Below are 24,381 nucleotides of genomic sequence, written 5' to 3'. Positions count from 1 at the left end.
TAATGCTGAAGATGGGTGATGGGTACATGAGAATTCATTATACTAGTTCATCTTATTTATAAAAACATATTTGAAATTTTATATAATAAAGACTTCAATAAAGATATCTATTAACATTCTTGAATGTGTAATTAATGTAAACTGTTACAGTTAGCAAGCAGCTATTAGGAAGATGAAGTTATTTTAATATAAAAGACAATAAGTATGTAGGTAATAAATTGGTAACTAAAATTTCTAGTTATTTTATTATTTTACATAAGAAGATCTCTGCAACCTAAGAATTTACATAATTTAGGACCTTAATCTAACTGGCAACTCCCCAGGTGAGTTGCCCCAGAAGACTACCCAATTTTGGATTATTTGGCAACAGGACCCACTTCTCTAGACTGGGATGCACCAGAGGTTAGTACAATGACTGTGGTAGGCAGAATAATGGCCTCCCAAAGATGTCCACATTCCAATCCCTGCAACCTGTGAATGTTACCTTACTTGATACAAGGGACTCTGCAGATGTGATTAAGTTAAAAATCTTGAGACAGGGCAGTTATTCTGGATTATCTGAGTGGGCCCAAAGTAATCACAAGGGTCCTTATAAGAAGGAAACAAGAAGATGAGTGAGCAGTAGATGTGACAACAAAAGCCAGAGGTTGAAGTAATAGGAGGAAGTAGCCATGAGCCAATGAAAGATTGCAACCTCTAGACACTGATAAAAAGGAATGAATTCTCCCATAAGAGCCTCCAGAATGAACACAACACCTTGCTTTTATACTTCTGATATCCAGAACTGTAAGATAATAAATTTCTGTTGTTTTAAGCCACTAAATTTGTGGTAACTTGTAGCAACAAGGAAACTAGCATAATGACCAATGGTAAAATTTAATAGAAAAGTCTACCTTAGTTCAAGTATAATGACTTGAGCTGCCTTTTGAGAAACTGAGTTACCTATAAACTACATGTGTTCATGCTGAGGCTGGATGACCTGCTGTCAGGGGATACTGTAGGTAGAATTCTTACATTAGTCAGATTGCTAGACTAAATGATCTCTAAGTTTCCCACAAAGACTAGGGGAAAAAGTAGCCACAGGACTCAGAGGTTTGCAAAAGGCTCTGCTGGTAGCATAATCTTTGTTAAAGATGAAAAGGCCTCTACTAGGCAATCCTGAAGTATACAGCATTAGCCAAACACTTAGCAGGCAGGTCTCAAAGGATATTCAAATATTAGATGAGCATATGTACCAAATTTGTTGACCCATTTATAATAGATGAGATAAGAAACTTCACAGCCCTTCTCCATCCATTCCCACTTTAGGGTGGGGAAGGGGTATCTAATAAGAACAACCAAGTGCCATTGCGCAAGAATACTTTAAGAGGATTAGTAATTGGCGTATAGATAATTTATCATTGAACTTGAATGCATAAATGTCTTAAAGGTCAGTTATTAAGAAACCGTACACCAAAAATACTGTCCTTATAAATATGCTATCACTAAAAACATACAATATACTAAGTCAATAATGATAATGATGAAGCTAAACTAATAGTACAGTTAACCCTTGAACAATTAGGGTCTGAACTGCACAGGTTCACTTATAGGTGGATTTTTTTCAATAGTAAACACTACAGTGTTATATACAGATCAGTGGTTGGTTGAATTGCGCATACCGAGGAACCACAGCTCTGCATCGAGGGTCAGAGACTCTACCCCACCCCACTCCCACTAATCATTCAAGGGTCAACTATATTTAAACAAGAGAATAAAAATAGCAACATTTAAAATCTGTGACCCGCTGAAAAAATAATACTTGATGTTACCAAAAATTAGGCAATTCCATTAATTTACATGCCTATATACACAAGCTGTATGATGTTGTCAAATGCTATATATAGTAGCCATACTTCTTAGAATATGATTTAAATAATAAATAATATTTATTATAAATAATAAATATGATTTAAAGCTCTCAGTAAACTCTAATAACATATCAATTTTACTTGACGAGCACTAAATCACAGTAATCATGAAAAATTCACCTAGTAAGTATGTAAAAATCAAAGTTTCAGGAAGTCGGGTCATCTCTAGGCCCATCAAGAAGATACTCATTTACTACATTCTGAGAATTACTGAACTAAATCACCTTTGCAGTTCCTTCCATTTCACAAGGCATCTGATTCGAAGTACCCAATTTAAATTAGAATCTTAAGCAAGAGTTCCTCAATTAAGAGTCCCTTATAATACTAAAAAGATTTATACATATTTTTAAAATTTTTATTCTCTTCTAAAAAGTCAGTTATATAATCAATTTTTAATACAACAGAAGATTTTGACCTCTAATAGACTTCATAAAGTAGTTTCCTCTGGTAACAGAAATAATTTATAAGATATTCAAAAGATATGACTTTCCTTAAGGTAAGGAACATATTCAATTTTTTTTTTTAATCTAAAGGTATATTTCACTTATTTAGTTTACCTCAATCCATCAATAAAAATTTGACCCCTACACTTAAAGGATTTCTTAGTAGTTAATTTCCAAAGTGATATGAGTTCTGGACTTTTACAAAGTTTTTTAAGACATATATTAAATGTACACTTGTGTTCTGAAGTATATTAGTACAGTATAAAAATTCAATTCATATTTTTCAGTATTTACTACCTAAGACAAACAACACTACCACAAAAACAGAACTAAACACAACTGGAATAATAAATGAGCAAATGAATTTTTTAAAAAATAGAAAGCATAATCTCATATAAAAGAAGAAAACTGAATAAATGGACACGAAAGTCAATTGAGTCCAAGCTTCCACTACCTCACACCAAGACTACCATAGTAGTCTCTTAATGAATATCTTTCTCTCTCACTCCTCTAAATCACCTTATATCCTGCTTCCAGATTCATCTTGTCCACTTTTATAAAAATATTCAATGAAATACCACTGTCTACAGAATCAAGTTCAAAATCCCTGGTCTGGCACTCAAAGCCTTCCCTAAGTTTGGTCTCTATCTGCCATGTTGATCATTATTCTTGTAAACAACATTCCCTTCCAATCTACCTTCATCAATTTTTCTACTCATTTTCCCCTGAATAAACCCTGAACAATGAATTCCCTGTTTAGCCTTGCCTCTTGCCATCCTCCCTTCCTAGAATGCTCTCCTTGCTCACTCTCAGTCCTATGATCCCTATTACCTATGCTATTCAGAGTTTGTGTTCTCTTAAGAAAGCTTCTCTAACTACCCCAGTGTATAGCAACCGCCCAATTGTTACAACTTGTATAACTATGCCTTGTTCATGTTCCTCATTTAACACTTAGTGCTATTATTGCCTTATCTATCCATCCCTCTATTTAGTCTTCTCAAAAATAAACATAATTCAGACAAACCACATTGTATATCTCCTAGCATCCCCTTCACTGAGCACAGTACTTTGCACAAAGACTGCATTCAAAAAAAGCTTACTAATAATATTCTGAAAACTAGTGCATGCAATCAGATTTTTTACAACACTGCTACCTCATACTGACATACTGCTTTATATTTTCAAAGAACTTTCTGGTTTCACTAGATCATATTGTCCCTCTCAAGCAGGAAGGATGAGTATTCTTGCTTATATACTTTTTATTGAAGTAGAATATCTGCCTCAATATTTTAGGTAGCAAAAATGAGATTCAGAGAAAGTGTAAAGCAAAAATTACCCAATAGTGTCGGGCTTTTTTTAATGTGTTTTATTGCTTCTCCTGCCTCTTAACTTTATCTTTTTGGAGAGAAGGCTGAATATTAATAATTATATTAACAATAACAATAGTGGCTTTTATTTTATTTTTTATTTTTTTTAATAAATATTTTAATTAATTAATTAATTTTATTTTTGGCTGTGTTGGGTCTTCGTTTCTGTGCAAGGGCTTTCTCTAGTTGTGGCAAGTGGGGGCCACTCTTCATCGCGGTGCGCGGGCCTCTCACTATCGTGGCTTCTCCCGTTGCGGAGCACAGGCTCCAGACGAGCACGCTCAGTAGTTGTGGCTCACGGGCCTAGTTGCTCCGTGGCATGTGGGATCCTCCCAGACCAGGGCTCGAACCCGTGTCCCCTGCATTGGCAGGCAGACTCTCAACCGCTGCGCCACCAGGGAAGCCCAGTGGCTTTTATTTATTGGATATTTACAATGTGCACAGATGTGTAAGAGGCATTTTATAGATATATTATCTCAAATAAAACTCAACAACTCTGGGAGGTAGATATTACTATTATCTTTATTTAATAGATGAGGAAAACTGGAAACCCTGAGAATTTAATTAATTATGCAGGTCATACGACTAAGTGACGGAGCTCAGATTTTAACACACAGCCAAATGTCTACGGAGCCCATGTTCTTATCCACCTCTCCTAGATCTAAACAGTAACTAGCTTAGGCCATGCCGTTCAAAGGTGATATTTTATAAATAGATAACTCAAAGGTGGACCTCAAGATTAGTTTCAAATACAGACTATTTCAGTAGTTCAATTTTTGGTATTATTGTCTCTAAAATGAGCTACAATATTTCACAGAAGAAGCTTAATGAACAAGAAGAAAACTGCTCTTGCTTTTTTTTTTTTTTAACATCTTTATTGGAGTATAATTGCTTTACAATGGTGTGTTAGTTTCTGCTTTATAACAAAGTGAATCAGCTATACATATACATATATCCCCATATCTCCTCCCTCTTGCATCTCCCTCCCTCCCATCCTCCCTATCCCACCCCTCTAGGTGGTCACAAAGCACCGAGCTGATCTCCCTGTGCTATGGTCTCGCTGCTTTTTAAATAACTTGCTCTAACCTCTCAATATCAACAGAATTTAGAATAAAAAATGATTAAAACTTTATCCATATAGATATTCTGATACAGAATTTAACACTATCTACTTAGATATTTACTCTAAAGGTAACAATAAATTTTAAGCAATTCTATTCAGAAAGACAGATACATAGTCAACATGTTAGTAGCAAAGGAAAGTATTCAGAGACAGACAGACCAACCTCAGTTCCATCACTTACACTGTGAGCTTTTAGAGAAGATAATTAACCTCCCTGAGCCTATTTCCCTATCTTTAAAAGTGAGGATAAACAAACATCTACCTTTAATGGCTGTTGTGAGGACAGTCTGAAAAAGTATTATACACTTAGAAAACAGCAGTTGTTATTACTGGTATTTTTACTACCACCAAAAGATTTTAAATATTTTAGCTAAAAAAAACTTAAGAAAGTCCAATAGCATTAAATAAGAAAATATTTACGGTAAAGTAAATATCATGTTCCAACACAAGGCTTAATCTGAACTTTTTTTTCTGAAGATATAGTGAAAACAAAATAACCTACCATCAGTTTTCCATTTAAAATCACTGTTACAATAACCTTCTTCATAAACCAATTTACGTCCATGTCCATTTTATTCTCTATTAACAAGTTATTTTAAAGTTTAACTTTTCTTTGACCATTAAAGAAACAAGTTTGAACCAGAAATTCAAAAAAGGTTGGGACCAAGTTAACACAAGTAAACAAAACTGCATTTTGCTATCAATCATTAGACTGATTCTACATTTGAGCCTGAACAAAGGACATTCACTAAATTAAAATTCACAAACACCTCAATTTAGTAGTGACTCTCAACTTCATAGGAGTATGAAAGACAGAAAAGTTGTCCTCTGCATTATTCCAATAATGTAAATTTGTCAAATAATCTACCGCCTAACAAATCATAGAGCTATCACCTGGCTACATTTTACCCACTGGCACCTTTACTTTAGGTAATACAAACATCCCTAATAGTCTATAACTCAATATTTAATGGAATCTTTAAAAAAGGAGAATTGAAAATGAAATGATCCTAGAGCAAAATGTTTTTGTACAGTGACAAATCATCATTTAATCCACACCCTACTGGTGAATTTTTTTTTTTTTTTAACTTATTGGATAAGGTACACTTAACCAGTACCCCCACCTATTTGTTTTAATTTCAGAATACAATTCAATCACAACACAAGGCAGCAATATTTATTAAATCGTTATACTTTTATATAAAGAATATATGTGGCAACTGCTCTTAATTCTGAATTATTTTAACTGTTTCATTCTATGTACAGCTGCACATGATGTGAGATTTACAGGCATTTAATTTCCTTAACTGTTAACAACCTCTTGATTTCAGTAAGGCAAAAAGTTTCTTGAGGAAAACAAACACAAACTTACATCAGTATGTCTTACACTATATGGCTGGGAAAGCAAGGGAAAAGAGGTAGGAGATAAGGCAGAAATAGCAGAAAACTGGGTTATGCCCTAACAAGCTTTAAACTATCTGTAATTTTCATATCAACAGAGGAATTAAAGTATTATTTTAAAATACTTTTTTAAAAGTTTGTTTTAAATACATTTTTAAAATAAAATGATGGCTTACATCAAACACTTTCCAGCTGTAGATGATAGTACCTTATTATGCTGTATTTGAACCACTCACCAAAGTTCGGTCGGGTTCTCCATCTGCCAAACCAGCCTCCATAGTGAAAGAAGATAGGTTTACACTTCTCTTTCCATTAATATTTAGTCATCCTGTAAATCCTAGAAGAAGAAAATCATATGTATTAGTTCTGGTATAAAACTGTGATAAGTGGGAAATAAAGCATTAAGTATATAAGGAGAGAGAAATCATTTTAGGCTAAGGTTATTGGGAAATCCAATAATGGAAAAAAAACCAAACAGATTTTGCCATGCACCTTGAAGAATGGTAAAAGTTCAGCAAAAATGAAAGAAAATATTCCAAGTGAAGAGGAATAGCAAGAGCAAGGTTAAAGATACGAGACTGTTCAAAATTTGAAATGACTGAATCTACTTATAACTAAGGAAATAAAATTATATTTTTTTTCATTATTACATTGGCAAAAACTAAAAAGTGTGCTACCATCCAGTGTTGGTGAGAACATAGGAAAATAGATGTTCTCATGTACTTTTGTGTTAAGAATATAAATCAGAACAATTGGGGAGAGGACAATTTAAAATATATATGCTTTAATCCAGCAATTGCAAGGCTAGGAATTATTCCACAAATATATTATACAAATGCACAAAGACATAAATAAACACATCCAACAAAGTAATAGGTGAGAAAAACTGGAACCAGCCTTAATGTCAATCATTAGGAGCTTGCTTAAATTATACTACATACATACAATTGAATAGCACGCTGCAATTTTTAAAAATGAGTTAATATCTGTATATCCTAAACTAGAAAGAAGACCACAACACATTAGATGGAAAAAACAAAATGACAGAACATAATATATAAAATACTCTTTTTGTTTCTGAATTTTTCATTTTTACAATGAACATGTATTACTTTTATACTTCTTTTTATTTTGAAAAGTCTTAGAAGTAGGTCTTCATCACTTTTCTTTTGAGCTTTTTAACTAACAAAGCCTCCAAGATGAACTCCTACAGTAATTATATATATTCAGAAGTCTCTAATAATCTCTCTAATAATTCTTCCTTACAACAGCTAACAAAATTAAAACCAAGAAATAGGTAGACTTCTAGTCATTTCCTGGAGTTCCAAATCATTTTCTTGTTTTTGCAAGTTTTAAAGGCTGCACTGAAATATAAATACAGGATGACCCATCCTGTGGATACGAGTCAGCCTCTTTCCCCAGCCAATCCTGCCATTGTCCATGGGCTCATGAACAAAGCAGCCACCATGGTAGGGATGCAGGTTATGCATGGGTTCAGCAACATGGACCTCCACTCACCAAGACCAACCTGGCTACTGCCACTGCTGAGTGCCAAATCTGCCAGCAGCAGAGACCAACACTGAGTCCCCAGTAGGACACTATTCCCTGAGGTGATCAGCCAGCTACCTGGTGACAGGTTGATCACACTGGACTGCTCCTATCATGGAAGAGGTAGTACTTGATTCTTACTGAAATAGATACTTAGTCTGTATACAGATTTGCCTTCCCTGCACAAAATGCTTCTGCCAAAACTACTATCCGTGGACTTACAGAATGCCTTCTCTATCCCTACTATTGTTCTACAAAGCACTGCTGCTGATCAAGGAACTCATTTCACAGCAAAAAAAAAAAAAAAAGTGTGGCAATGGGCTAGTGAATTCGCTAGTCTTACCATAATCCCTATCATCCTGAAACAGCTGGCTTGATAGAACCGTGGAATGGCCTTTTGAGGACTCAGTGAGAGCACCAGCCAGGTGGCAATACCTTGAGCGAGGATCTCCAAAAGGCTGTATATGCTCTGAATGTCCAATATATGGTGCTGTTTCTTGCATAGTCAAGATTCATAGGTTAGGACTCAGAGGAAGGAAATGGAAGTGGTACCACTGACTATTTATTGACCCACAAGCAAATATTTTTGTTTATTTATTTTTATTGAAGTATAGTTGATTTACAATGTTGTGTTAGTTTCTGGTGTACAGCAAAGTGATTCAGTTATACATATATATATACATATTCTTTTCCCTTATGGTTTATTACAGGATATTGAATATAGTTCCCTGTGCTATACAGTAGGACCTTGTTGTTTATCTATGTTACATATAGTAGTTTGTATCTGCTAACTCCAAACTCCTAATTTATCCCTCCCCCACCCCCTTTTCCCTTTGGTAACCATAAATTTGTTTTCTATATCTGCGAGTCTGTTTCTGTTTCATAAATAAGTTCATTTGTGTCATATTTTAGATTCCACATATAGGTGGTATCATAAAGTATTTGTGTTTCTTTTTCTGACTTACTTCACTTAATATGATAATTTCTAGGTCCATCCATGTTGCTGCAAATGGCATTATTTCATTTTTTTTACGGCTAAGTAGTGTTCCATTGTGTATATATACCACATCTTCTTTACCCATTCATCCGTCAATGGACATTTAGACTGCTTTCATGTCTTGGCTGTTGTAAATTGTAATTAGAGTTTTCTCTGGATATGTGCCCAGGAATGGGATTGCTGGATCATACAGCAACTCTATTTTTAGTTTTTTAAGAAACCTCCATACTGTTTTCTATAGTGGCTGCACCAATTTACATTCCCATCAACTGTGCAGGAGGGTTCCCTTTTCTCCACACACTCTCCAGCATTTGTTATTTGTAGACTTTTAAATGATGGCCATTCTGACCAGTATGAAGTGGTACCTCATTGTAGTTTTGATTTGCATTTCTCATACTTAGCGATGTTGAGCATCTTTTCATGTGCCTATTGGCCATCTGTATGCCTTCTTTGGAGAAATGTCTATTTAGGTCTTCTGTCCATTTTTTGATTTGGTTGGTTTTTTGTTATTGAGTTGTCATGAGCTGTTTGTATATTTTGGAAAGTAAGCCCTTGTTGGTCACATTGTTCACAAATATTTTCTCCCAGTCCATATGTTGTCTTTTCATTTTGGTTATGGTTTCCTTTGCTGTGCAAAAGCTTACAAGTTTGATTAGGTCCCAGTTGTTTATTTTTGCTTTTATTTCTATTGTCTTGGGAGAGTGACCTAAGAAAACATTGGTACAATTTATGTCAGAGAATGTTTTGCCTGTGTTCTCTTCTGGGAGTTTTATGGTGTCATGTCTTACATCGAAGTCTTTAAGCTATTTTGAGTTTATTTTTGTGTATGGTGTGAGAATGTGTTCTAACCTAATTGATTTACATGCAGCAATCCAGCTTTCCCAACACCACTACTAGCAAAAATTTTTGTTTCCTGTCCCCACGACCTTATGCTTTGCTGGTCTAGAGGTCTTAGTTCCAAAAGGAGGAATGCTTCCACCAGGAGACACAACAGTGATTCCACTGAACTGGAAGTTAAGCCTGCCACCTGGCCACTTTAAGCTCCCCATGCCTCAGAATCAGTAGGCAAAGAAAGAACTTACTGTGCTGGCTTAGGTAATTGATTCTAATTACCAAGGGGAAATTGGACTACTATTCCACAATGGTGGTAAGAAAGAAAATGTCTGGTTATCGGAGATCCCTAAGAGCATCTCTTAGGACTACCATGCCTTATGATTATATTCAATGGAAAACTACAATAGCCCAACCAAGGCAGGACTACTACTGACTCAAACCCTTCAGAAACAAAAGTTTGGGTCACTCCACCAGGTAAAGAAAGAACTATGGCTATCTGAGGTGCTTGCTGACGTTAAAGGGAATACAAAATGGGTAGTGAAAGAAGGCATTTATAAATACCAGCTACCACTACATGACCAGTTACAGAAATGAGAATTATAATTAGTTATGAGTATTTTTTTCCTAATTTTGTTATGAATATGTTTCTGTGTGTATGCATCAAATAACTGTTTTCTTCCCTCTCTTATCTCCTTGTCATATAACATAAGATACACTGACTTTACATTATAGTATTTAAGTACTGTTAAATATTTAAGTTATAGGATATCAAGGAGAGTGAACATCACCCAAGGACTTTGCAGCCTGCCCTGCAATTTCAGGCTTGCCAGCCCCCACAATCACGGGAGCCAATTCCTTAAAATAAACCCACTCTTTCTTCCCCTCTCTCTTTCTGTATACATGTATATCCTATTGGTTCTGTTTCTCTGGAGAACCCTGACAAATACAATATGTATGTGTGCATTCATATCTTATCCATATAAATATAGATATATTTATCTCATCGTTCATTCTCACCACCTTCTGTGCTCTCCTTTGTATCTTCTTTAGCACAAAAGCTAAAAGTATGAGAACTCCATTTTGCAAATATCTTTGCCCCTGGAATTCTGTATGTGATTTACATTCAGCAAATGCAATGCATCTGCACAATATTTGGAAGGCAGAAGAGAGACAGAAACAAGGTCATTTTTCTTCTGAATGCAGTAGACACCTGGACTTTAACAGACATGAGGTTTTACAGTAATCACCAAATGCTCCCCTGCCAGTTCCCTATGTTGGTACTACCAGGCAGCCATAATCAGCAGCAGCAGTGACTAATCTGAAAGCTGAGAACAGCCTTCCAGGCTCCATACCTCCAGCTTTTCCAAAAAATTTTAAGAATCTAATTCCCCTTACTAATTTCGCTTTTGCTGTAAGTACCTATAGTGATTTGTTTTCCTCAATGAACCTGGTCTGACAAATTTTTTAAAAACTAAACATTTAAAATACATTGTACATTAGACAGTAATCAGTGCTGAGAAGGAAAAATTAGGAAGCGAGCAATTATATATGTCACAGTAGTAGGGAGAATTTTAGATAGGAATGACTGAGTCAAGATCTCAGTAACATGAGGGGGTGAGTTGCTCAAGTATCTAGAGGACCCTCTCAGGCAGAATAGGAAACAGCAAGCACAAAGACCCTAAGGCAGGAGTATGCGGCATGTTTAAAGAACAGCAAGGAGACTAATATGGCAAGTGGAATAAGGAAGAGAGCAGTTAGCAATGAGAACAGGAAGATAACTATGTTCCAAATCATAGAGAGCCTAATAGGACAGAAGGACTTTGACTTACACTCTGAATGAGATGGGAAGCTATCTGCAGAAAGGAGAGCAAAGAAATAACAGAATCTAACTTATGCAGGACCACTCTGGCTGCTGGCTGAGAATAGATTACAAATTGGAAGACCATTGCTATAATCCAGGCAAAAGACCATGGTGGCTTGTGCCAGAAGAGTAGCAAGAGATGTGGTGAATAGTATCAAATTCTTTAAATACTTTGAATATAGAGTCAAAAGGATTTGTTGATGAACCAGATGTAGAGTGTGAATTTAAAGAGAAGCGGGGGGTAGGACTTAGGAGGTCTGTGCCCTGAGCAACTGGAAGAATGAAACTGCCACTAACAGATATGGAGTACATTATGGAAAGACTTGAAGAGGAAAGAGATGAATATCAGGAGCTCCTTTTGGATATATTCACTTTGAGATGCCAGTTAGACATCTGAATAGAGATATCAAGTAGAGAGTTGGACCTACAGATGTGAGGTTGAGGAGGAGCAGTCAGGCTAGAAATGTAAACTGAGAGTCAGCATATAGATGCAATTTAAAACCATAAGACTAGATGAGATCTCCTTGGGAATCAGTGTAGACAGAAAAGAGGACTGAGTTCAGAGCCCTGGGGTATTCAATATCAAAGAATTGATATTTATAGAATAAATGAATAAATGCCAATTTTTGCTTTTCAATTTTCAGGTCTACTCAACATAATTACCTTATGTAAAGACAAAATTACTCTATATAAAAAGCAATCTTGAGAAAGAAGAACAAAGCTGAAGGTATCATGCTCCCTGACTTCGGACTATACTGCAAATCTACAGTAGTCAAAACAGTATGGTACTGGCACAAAAACAGACACATAGATCAATGGAACATAACAGGGAGCCCATAAATAAACCCATTCAACTATGGTCAATTAATCAACAAAGGAGGCGAGAATATACAATGGGGAAAAGAAAATCTCTTCAGTAAGTGGTGCTGGGAACATGACAGCTACATGTAAAGGAATAAAATCAGAACATTTCCTCACACCATATACAAAAATAATTAAAATCAAAATGTATTAAAGACCCAAATGTTAGACCAGAAAACATAAAACTCCTAGAAGAAAACACAAGCAGAACACTCTTTGACATAAATCGTAGCAATATTTTTTGGACCTGTCTCCTAAGGCAAAGGAAACAAAAGCAAAAATAAACAAATGGGACCTAATTAAACTTAAAAGGCTTTTGCACAGCAAAGGAAACCACTGACAAAATGAAAAGACAACCTACTGAATGGGAGAAAATATTTGCAAATGGGGTTAATCAGTAAGGGGTTAATAAGCTCATACAACTCAATGTCACAAAAAGTAAAATAATACCACCCAATTAAAAACTGAGCAGAAGACCTGAATAGACGTTTTTCTAAAGAAGACATACAGATGGCCAACTGGCACATGAAAATATGCTCAACATTGCAAATCATCAGAGAAATGCAAATCAAAACCACAAGATATCACCTCACAATCTGTCAGAATGGCTATTATCAAAAAGACCACAAGTAACAAATGCTGGTGAGAATGTGGAGAAAAGGGAATTCTTTTACACTACATGTAAAAGAATTCCAACTAATGGTGGGAATGTAAATTGGTGCAGCCACTAAGTAAAACAGTATGCAGGTTCCTCAAAAAACTAAAAATAGATCTACCATATGATCCAGCAATTCCACTCCTGGGTATACATCCAAAGAAAACAAAAACACTAATTTGAAAAGATACATGCACCCCCATGTTCACGGCAGCATTATTTACAATAGCCAAGATATGGAAGCAACCTAAGTATCCATCAACAGATGAATGGATATGGTATATATACATACAATGGAATACTACTCAGCCACAAAAAAAGAATGAAATTTTGCCCTTTGCAGCAACATGGATGGACCTGGAGGGTATTATGCTCAGTGAAATAAGTAGACAGAGAAAGACAAATACTCTATGTTATCACTTATTGTGGAATCTAAAAAATAAAACAAACAAATGAACACAACAAAACAGAAACAGACTCACAGATATAGAGAACAAACTAGTGGTTACCAGTAGAGAGATGGAAATGGGAGGGGTAAGATAGGGACTGGGAATTAAGAGGTACAAACTACTATGCATAAAATAAGCTACAAGGATATATTGCACAGCACAGGGAATATAGCCAATATATTATAACGACTTTAAATGGAGCATAAGCTTAAAAGTTTTGAATCACTATGTTGTACCCCTGAAACTAATATAATATTGTAAATCAACTACATTTCAATGAAAAAAATTTTAAATAAAATATACAATGACAAAAAAGGAAATTTCAAGTATTAAAAAAAGTCCAAACACCCTAAAAAAAAAATTCAGCACTGAATATGATAACTGTAGTTTTTCTGTAGTTATCTTCATCAAATTAAGAAACTTCCCTTCTATTATAATTTTCGTGAAAAGTTTAATTTATATTTTTAATGACTGGGCACTAGTTTTTGTTAAGTACATTTACGACTCTATTGAAATGAATGCATGTATTTTTCCTTTGTTATCTTTATGTGATTATATTGCTTGATTTATTGAATATTAAGCCTTTCTTGCATTTCTGGAATAAATCACACTGGAACATGGAAGAAAAAAGCAAACAAGACTCACACATATACACACAGTAAAAATCAAATCATAACATGACTGAAAAAAGGGAGCAGTCCTCAAAAAACTCAAAATAGAACAACCAGGGCTTCCCTGGTGGTGCAGTGGTTAAGAATCCACCTGCCAATGCAGGAGACATGGGTTCAAGCCCTGGTCCAGGAAGATCCCACATGCCACAGAGCAACTAAGCCTGTGCACCACAACTACTGAAGCCTGCGCTCTAGAGCCTGCGAGCCACAACTACTGAGCCCATGTGCCACAACTACTGAAGCCTGCACACCTAGAGCCCGTGCTCTGCAGCAAGAGAAGCCACCGCAATGAGAAGCCTGCACAACGAAGAGTAGCCCCCGCTCGCCGCAACTAGAGAAGCCGCACACAGCAACGAAGACCCAACGCAGCCATAAATAAATAAATAAATAAATAAATAAATAAATAAATAAATAAATTTATTTTAAAAAAAAAAAGAACAACCATATGATCTAGCAATTCCACTCCAGGGAAAATATCTGGAAAAAAATAAAAATGCTAATTCAAAAAGATACATGCACCCAAATGTTCACAGCACCACTATTTACAATAGCCAAGATACTGCACTTGGGAGCAACCCAAGTGCCCATCAACAGATGACTAGGTTAAGAATATGTGTGTGGTGTGTGTGTATATATATATATATATATATATATACATACACATATATATACAATGGTGGTGTGTGTATATATATGTGTGTGTGTGTTTACATGCAATGGAATATTACTCAGCCATAAAAAGGATGAAATTCTGCTCTTTGCAGCAACATGGATGGACCTAGAGAATATCATGCTTATTGAAATGTCAGAAAGAGAAAGACATATAGTGTGTGATATCACTTACATGTGGAATCTGAAAAAGAATACAAGTAAATGTTTATCCAAAACAGAAGCAGACTCACAGATATAGAAAACAAACTTGTGGTTACCAAAGGGGAAAGAGAAGGGAGAAGGGACAAATTAGGGGTATGGGATTAACAGATACAAACTACTATGTAGATACGCAACAGGATATACTGTATAGCATAGGGAATTACAGCCATTATCTTGTAATAACCTATAATGGAGTACAATCTGTAAAAATACTGAATCACTATGCTGTACACCTGAACATAATATTATAAATCAACTATACTTCAAAAAATAATAATAATAAATTAAAAATTAAAAAGGGAGCAGGAAAAGAAAGATAAGTGCCCTAAATTCCTCACTGTTGAAAAAAGGGAGTTAAGATAAGAGACACTACTAACATATCAAGAAACAAGTTTTTAGTATTTCTTTGAAATCAAACACTAGAACTAAAAACGTGTAACAAAAAATCCTAGAGGGAGAGGGTGATTGACTGGAAGCTTAAGGTATAAGCATACTAATTTCCCCATCTTTCAGAGTGTAAAGCTAGAGACGTTTAAATGATAATACATCTGGGAATAAAAACGTATATTTTTTAAAGGTAAAACAGTAATTAAACACAGACCTAATGGTGGTAGGCCCTAGGGAGTAGGCTTGAAGAGAAGAAAGGCAGTCTCCTACTTTAACTCCTTTTAAACAGTGTATGTTGCTTCTATAACCAAAAAGAATGTCTAAGTTTTTTGTAAAAGAGTACAGTGCATCACAATCCTGAAGACTCCTTTCTCCAAATTGCCAAGCTAAAGCTAGGCCTGCATCCCAAGTTGAACATAATTACTAGCTAAATTCAAAGTTTAAAGAAGACTCTGTTCCCTCTTGTGTTCCTTTGTTATCAGTACTCTAGACATTGTTTAGGGAACTGGTGCCTCACTGTCTATTTACACTTTAACAAAGTTCCTAGAGAAAGAATTTTTATAAAAATCTTCTCTATTTTGGGCTTGAATTGTTATTTCAGTCACAGAAAGAACGAAGGAGCATCTACTAAGTAAGGCTAATGGCTTTAACATATGTCGTTTAACCATAACAACCTCATGACGTTATATTGAATGATGGCTGTCTCAGTTACAAGTTGTATACAATTAGGCTGTGGCTTACTATCTCACAGGATGCCCCAGAAGTTTTTTGTTTTGTTTTCTTAAATGCTTAAGTTATAAAAACAAATATTCTCTAAAGGTAGAATGCCTATCAATGAATACACCACACTTCTAAAGAATAGCACTACCTTCTTATCACTGGAAATTAGGATTAAATTCACCAATCTTAATCTCATTCATTGTCAGTTTGATTAAAAAATTAGATTGCAAATAAAAGTAATTTGGTCTAGCTAGTCTGAACTAATCTACAGTATTTACACTAGGTTAAATCCTAAAGGAAAGTCTAATATAATGAGAAATTAATTATACAAATGTGACAGGTCCCCGAAAGCAAGCTAGCACCAACATCTTATTCACAAGCAGTTTAAAAGAAAAAAAGTATATATATGTATATATATATATATGCACGCACGCGCGCACACACACACACACACACACGGACTGCTTTATTAAAGCAGGCTATTCAAATGGCTTTCATCAAAATTATTGTAAAACAGTGTAGTACATATTTTTCATAAAGTATATTAATATTTTGGCACCTATGAATTAAGTTAAGATTTCCTCCATTCTAAAATATAACAACAACGATGATAATGATGGTAATAAGACTGGGAGGCAAACAAAAAGTTGGAATGGGCAAGGGGGAAGCATGATAGGAGTGTGCAGGGCAAATTATCCTACTGTGGCTGTACAACCCCAGGGAGACAGATGAGGAAGACATGTGTCAGGGAGACAGAGAGAAGAAACAGACTGAATGAGTCAGACCAAGTCTTGGAACAGGGAAAGGCATTAAATTACCTAAGGATATAAAGATGAAAGGAAGGAAAATATCTGGATGACTCCTCCTATCTGGATTTCTCTGGAGTATGTAGGTATGTAGGTATTCTCAAAGCACTGCCCCTCCTAAAAAACCGTCATTAAAATTACCTTATTTCACAAATCTACTATGCCTATATGTATGTCTATTTCACAGTCATTATAATCTAGTTTGCATTTATCTAATGACTGCCTGACAACATATTAAGCCCAATCAATTACTTAAATTCTGAACTAGAAGGGTGTCCAAATACTTTTTCTATCTCTGATTTGGCAAATTCATTAAACAGTTCAACTAGATGCACTGTTTTAGATAGATATATGTGTATATAGCTGTAATACTGTGATTTGTAAGAAATGTATGTATTTGGTCATTCAGATGACCAAATATATATATTTCAGATATATCTGGTCTTCATCCACAGTTCCTGGCTCACAGCTCCCAAAACCCTTGGAATCTTCTGAACAATAAGAATAATGGGATAATATTTGATCTCTTGTCCTCAGTTACTGAAAACTCTTCAGGGGAGGTGACTTGTGGATCCCACCCAAGGGTGGGGGTTGGTTGCTAGGAGACCCAACCATGTGATTAGAGGGTTGGAACTCTCAGTCCCACCCCTTGATTTCCAGGGAGGAGAGAAGGGCTTGAGATTGAATCAATATCCATTGGCCAATGATTTAGTCAATCATGACTATGTAACGAAGCTGCCATAAAAACCCAAAAGGGCAGCTTTTTGGTCCCCATTTTTCCCCCCCGAGAGCTTCTATATCTGGGAACCAGACTCTTCCCGGTGCTACCACGCTGGGCTCCAAGCTCCGCAAGGACAAACTCCTTCGTTCAGGACCTTGTGCTATGTATATCTTTATCTGGCTGTTGATTCGTATCCTTTAATATCTATTTATAAAACATCAATAATCTAGTAAGTAAACAGATTTTTCTAAGTTCTATGAGCCATTCTGGCAAATTAACCAAACCCAAGAATGGGGTCATGGGAACCTCTGATTTATAGCCAGACAGTCAGAAGTCCAGGTAACAACTCGGACTTGCAACTGGCATCTGAAGTGGAGAATGGTCCTGTGGGACTGAGCCCTCTACCTGTGGAATCTGATTCTATCTCCAGGTATACAGTATCAGAAATCAGGAGAATTCTCAGACACCCTGCTGGTGTCAAAAAATTGCTTGTTGTAGCGGGGAAGCCTACACCCACACCCACACACACACAATGGCATCAGGTCTGGGAGCCCTTTTCAATTTTAATCATCCATACAAGTGACAAGGGTTACTTATAAAAAGCACAAAGAAAAACGTACTAAAGATTTTCTTGATCTGTTGCTTTACAAAATACACACTGTTTATGTAGAGTCCAGCCAAAAGGATACTGTAAGCACTTTGCCCAGAGGAAAACCAGTGTTAGTCTAAGTTCAATGAAAACGAGGAAATCACTACTACCAAATTTCTGGCAAGGTACAAAACAAATTCCATTTCCCATTATCTCTGGACCAACCACTAATATACATAATTCATAAAATTTATGGTTTGTAAACCCTTAATATCTACTATTGCTTCATCATCAGTTATATTTCCTTTGTAGGGCTCAAAACACATTCATCAAATATTTATTTACGTCTTGTCCCATAGGAGGCACTGTTCTAGATTCTGGACATATAAAGAATACATATCCTGTCCTAGCTGAAAGAGAAAAATAAACTAGTATACTACTACGTAATGAGCCTATGACAAAGGAATGTGCATGCTGTTACCTTCAGCAGCACATGAGGATATTAAAATCAGATTTCTGGATGTGGTAGAGTGAGAGTACCCCCGCCCTCCCCAAAAAACCCTTGCAAACCCCTTTATATTAAAAGCAAAAAAATTAACTACCAGAGGTAAAATATATAAATGAACCTAACTAGTATTAATTAATGAAGAACCTTTCATAAATATTTACAATCTAAAGGGCTTTCATATACAGCCTATTTTGAACTTAGGTTTATTTTTTTTAGGTTCATTTGTTTGCTTTTAGGCTTAGTCACAAACAAAACTAGTTTACATTATCTTCCAATTGATATATAATTCTACAAAAGAACAAAGTAAAAAAGAGGGGCATCAGAGGAGATTGGTTCAAGATGGCGAAGTAGAAGGACGTGCTCTCACTCCCGCTTGCGAGAGCACCGGAATCACAACTAACTGCTGAACAATCATCAACAGGAAGACACTAGAACTCACCAAAAAAGATACCCCACATCCAAAGACAAAGGAGAAGCCACAATGAGATGGTAGGAGGGGCGCAATCACAATAAAATCAAATCCCATAACTGCTGGGTGGGTGACTCACAAACTGGAGAACACTTATACCACAGAAGTCCACCCACTAGAGTGACAGTTCTGAGCCCCACGTCAGGCTTCCCAACCTGGGGGCCCGGCAATGGGAGGAGGAATTCCTAGAGAATCAAACTTTGAAGGCTAGCAGGATTTGATTGCAGGACTTTGACAGGACTGGGGGAAACAGAGACTCCACACTTGGAGGGCACACACAAAGTAGTGTGCGCATTGGGACCCAGGGGAAGGAGCAGTGACCCCGTAGAAGACTGAACCAGACCTACCTGCTAGTGTTGGAGGGTCTCCTGCAGAGGTGAGGGGAGGCTGTGTCTCACCGTGAGGACAAGGACACTGGCAGCAGAAGTTCTGGGAAGTACTCCTTGGCATGAGCACTCCCAGAGTCTGTAATTAGCCCCACCAAAGAGCCTGTAGGCTCCAGTGTTGGGTCACCTCAGGCCAAACAACCAACAAGGAGGGAACCCAGCCCCACCAATCAGCAGACAAGCGGATTAAAGTTTTACTGAGCTCTGCCCACCAGAGCAACAGCCAGCTCTACCCACCACCAGTCCCTCCCATCAGGAAACTTGCACAAGCCTCTTAGATAGCCTCATCCACCAGAGGGCAGACAGCAGAAGCAAGAACTACAATCCTGCAGCCTGTGGAACAAAAACCACATTCACAGAAAGATAGACAAGATGAAAAGGCAGAGGGCTATGTACCAGATGAAGGAACAAGATAAAACCCCAGAAAGACAACTAAATGAAGTGCAGATTGGCAACCTTCCAGAAAAAGAATTCAGAATAATGATAGTGAAGATGATCCAGGACCTCGGAAAAAGAATGGAGGCAAAGATCGAGAAGATGCAAGAAATGTTTAACAAAGACCTAGAAGAATTAAAGAACAAACAAACAGAGATGAACAATACAATAATTGAAATGAAAAATACATTAGAAGGAATCAGTAGCAGAATAACTGCAGCAGAAGAATGGATAAGTGATCTGGAAGACAGAATGGTGGAATTCACTGCTGTGGAACAGAATAAAGAAAAAATAATGAAAAGAAATGAAGACAGTCTAAGAGACCTCTGGGACAACATTAAACGCAACAACATTCGCATTATATGGGTTCCAGAAGGAGAAGAGAGAGAAAGGACCAGAGAAAATATTTGAAGAGATTATAGTCGAAAACTTCCCTAACATGGGAAAGGAAATAACCACGCAAGTCCAGGAAGAGCAACGAGTCCCATACAGGATAAACCCAAGGAGAAACACGCCGAGACACATAGTAATCAAATTGGCAAAAATTAAAGACAAAGAAAAATTACTGAAAGAAGCAAGGGAAAATCAAATAACATACAAGGGAACTCCCATAAGGTTAACAGCTGATTTCTCAGCAGAAACTCTACAAGCCAGAAGGGAGTGGCATGACATATTTAAAGTGATGAAAGGGAAGAACCTACAACCAAGATTACTCTACCCGGCAAGGATCTCATTCAGATTCGATGGAGAAATCAAAAGCTTTACAGACAAGCAAAACCTAAGAGAATTCAGCACCACCAAACCAGCTCTACAACAAATGCTAAAGGAACTTCTCTAAGTGGGAAACACAAGAGAAGAAAAGGACCTACAAAAACAAACCCAAAACAATTAAGAAAATGGTCATAGGAACATACATATTGATAATTACCTTAAACGTGAATGGATTAAATGCTCCAACCAAAAGACACAGGCTCCCTGAATGGAGACCCATATATATGCTGTCTACAAGAGACCCACTTCAGACCTAGGGACACATACAGACTGAAAGTGAGGGAATGGAAAAAGATATTCCGTGCAAATGGAAATCAAAAGAAAGCTGGAGTAGCAATACTCATATCAGATAAAATAGACTTTAAAATAAAGAATGTTACAAGAGACAAGGAAGGACACTACACAATGAACAAGGGATCAATCCAAGAAGAAGATGTAACAATTATAAATATATATGCACCCAACATAGGAGCACCTCAATACATAAGGCAACTGCTAACAGCTATAAAAGAGGAAATCGACAGTAACACAATAATAGTAGAGGACTTTAACACCTCACTTACACCAATGGACAGATCATGCAAACAGAAAATTAATAAGGAAACTCAAGCTTAAATGACACAATAGACCAGATAGATTTAACTGATATTTATAGGACATTCCATCCAAAAACAGCTGATTACACTTTCTTCTCAAGTGCACGCAGAACATTCTCCAGGATAGATCACATCTTGGGTCACAAATCAAGCCTCAGTAAATTTAAGAAAATTGAAATCATACCAAGCATGTTTTCTGACCACAACGCTATGAGATTAGAAATCAATTACAGGGAAAAAAATGTAAAAAACACAAGCACATGGAGGCTAAACAATACATTACTAAATAACCAAGAGATCACTGAAGAAATCAAAGAGAAAATCCAAAAATACCTAGAGACAAATGACAATGAAAACACAATGATCCACAACCTATGGAATGCAGCAAAAGCAGTTCTAAGAGGAAATTTTATAGCAATACAATCCTACCTCAAGAAACAACAAACATCTCAAATAAACAATCTAACTTTACACCTAAAGGAACTACAGAAAGAAGAACAAACAAAACTCAAGTTAGTAGAAGGAAAGCAATCATAAAGATCAGAGCAGAAACAAAGAAAACAATAGCAAAGATCAATAAAACTAAAAGCTGGTTCTTTGAGAAGATAAACAAAATTGATAAACCATTAACCAGACTCATCAAGAAAACGAGGGAGAGGACTCAAATCAATAAAATTAGAAAGAAAAAGGAGAAGTTACAACAGACACTGCAGAAATACAAAGCATCCTAAGAGACTACTACAAGCAACTCTATGCCAATAAAATGGACAACCTGGAAGAAATGGACAAATTCTTAGAAAGGTATAACCTTCCAAGACTGAACCAGGAAGAAACAGAAAATATGCACTCAAGAGGGAAGAGATATGGGAACATATGTATATGTATAACTGATTCACTTTGTTATGAAGCAGAAACTAACACACCATTGTAAAGCAATTATACTTCAATAAAGATGTTTAAAAAAAAAATAAAATGGGCAAAAATAAATAAATAAATAAAAAATAAAAAATAAATAAAAAAAAAAATGAAAATATGCACAGACCAATCACAAGTAATGAAATTGAAACTGTGATTTAAAATCTTCCAACAAACAAAAGCCCAGGACCAGATGGCTTCACAGGTGAATTCTATGAAACATTTAGAGAAGAGCTAACACCCATCCTTCTCAAATTCTTCCAAAAATTTGCAGAGGAAGGAACACTCCCAAACTCATTCTATGAGACCACCATCACCCTGATACCAAAACCAGACAAAGATACTACAAAAAAAAGAAAATTACAGACCAATATCACTGATGACAGTAGATGCAAAAATCCTCAAGAAAATACTAGCAAACAGAATCCAACAACATATTAAAAGGATCATACACCACGATCAAGTGGGATTTATCCCAGGGATGCAAGGAGTCTTCAATATATGCAAATCAATCAATGTGATACACCATATTAACAAATTGAAGAAGAAAAACCATATAATCATCTCAATAGATGCAGAAAAAGCTTTTGACAAAATTCAACACCCATTTATGATAAAAACTCTCCAGAAAGTGGGCACACAGGGAACCTACCTCAACATAATAAAGGCCATATATGACAAACACACAGCAAACATCATTCTAAATGGTGAAAAACTGAAACCATTCCCTCTAAGATCAGGAGAGGTCCACTCTCACCACTATTATTCAACATAGTTTTGGAAGGCCTAGCCACGGCAGTCAGGGAAGAAAAAGAAATAAAAGGAATCCAAATTGGAAAAGAAGAAGTAAAACTGTCACTGTTTGCAGATGACATGATACTATGCATAGAGAATCCTAAAGATGCCACCAGAAAACTACTAGAGCTAATCAATGAATTTGGTAAAGTTGCAGGATACAAAATTAATGCACAGAAGTCTCTTGCATTCCTATACATTAATGATGAAAAATCTGAAAGAGAAATTAAGGAAACACTCCCATTTACCATTGTAACAAAAAGAATAAAATACCTAGGAATAAACCTACCTAGGGAGACAAAAGACCTGTATGCAGAAAACTATAAGACACTGATGAAAGAAATTAAAGATGATACAAACAGATGGAGAGATATACCATGTTCTTGGATTGGAAGAATCAATATTGTGAAAATGACTATACTACCCAAAGCAATCTACAGATTCAATGCAATCCCTATCAAATTACCAATGGCATTTTTTACAGAACTAGAACAAAAAAATCTTAAAATTTGTATGGAGACACAAAAGACCCGGAATAGCTAAAGCAGTCTTGAGGGAAAAAAACAGAGCTGGAGGAATCAGACTCCCTGACTTCAAACTATACTACAAAGCTACAGTAATCAAGACAATATGGTACTGGCACAAAAACAGAAACATAGATCAATGTAACAGGATAGAAAGCCCAGAGATAAACCCACGCACCTATGGTCAACTAATCTCTGACAAAGGAAGCAAGGATATACAATGGAGAAAAGACAGTCTCTTCAATAAGTGGTGCTGGGAAAACTGGACAGCTACATGTAAAAGAATGAAATCAGAACACTCCCTAACACCATACACAAAAATAAACTCAAAATGGATTAGAGACCTAAATGTAAGACCGGACACTATAAAACTCTTAGAGGAAAACATAGGAAGAACACTCTTTGACATAAATCACAGCAAGATCTTTTTTGATCCACCTCCTAGAGTAATGGAAATAAAAACAAAAATAAACAAATGGGACTTAATGAAACTTAAAAGCTTTTGCAAAGCAATGGAAACTACAAACAAGAAGAAATATTTTCTCAGAATGGGAGAAAATATTTGCAAACGAATCAACGGACAAAGGATTAATCTCCAAAATATATAAACAGCTCATGCAGCTCAATATTAAAAAAACAAACAACCCAATCCAAAAATGGGCAGAAGACCTAAATAGACATTTCTCCAAAGACATACAGATGGCCAAGAAGCACATGAAAAGCTGCTCAACATCACTAATTATTAGAGAAATGCAAATCAAAACTA

At 36.1% G+C, this 24,381-nt stretch overlaps 1 protein-coding gene across 3 annotated transcripts in view; it reads right to left on the bottom strand.

Moving 5' to 3' along the window:
- The window catches only part of OSBPL8 (oxysterol binding protein like 8), a 192,660-nt gene that overhangs the window by 122,905 nt on the left and 45,374 nt on the right, over positions 1 to 24,381 (bottom strand). The window contains exon 2 of one of the 3 annotated variants that reach the window (XM_061206700.1): positions 6,481 to 6,581. In XM_061206700.1, coding sequence (XP_061062683.1) covers positions 6,481 to 6,522 — 42 coding nt within the window. In that variant the 5' untranslated portion in view covers positions 6,523 to 6,581. Of the gene's footprint in view, positions 1 to 6,480; positions 6,582 to 24,381 lie in introns of those variants that run through there. The other 2 variants (XM_061206701.1, XM_061206702.1) reach the window with 2 other exon arrangements.

Source organism: Eubalaena glacialis, chromosome 11, assembly GCF_028564815.1.
Source record: "Eubalaena glacialis isolate mEubGla1 chromosome 11, mEubGla1.1.hap2.+ XY, whole genome shotgun sequence".
Taxonomy (NCBI): Eukaryota; Metazoa; Chordata; class Mammalia; order Artiodactyla; family Balaenidae; genus Eubalaena; species Eubalaena glacialis.
Note: the sequence above shows the minus strand (reverse complement) of the source record. Positions and strands in the feature narration are given on the sequence as shown.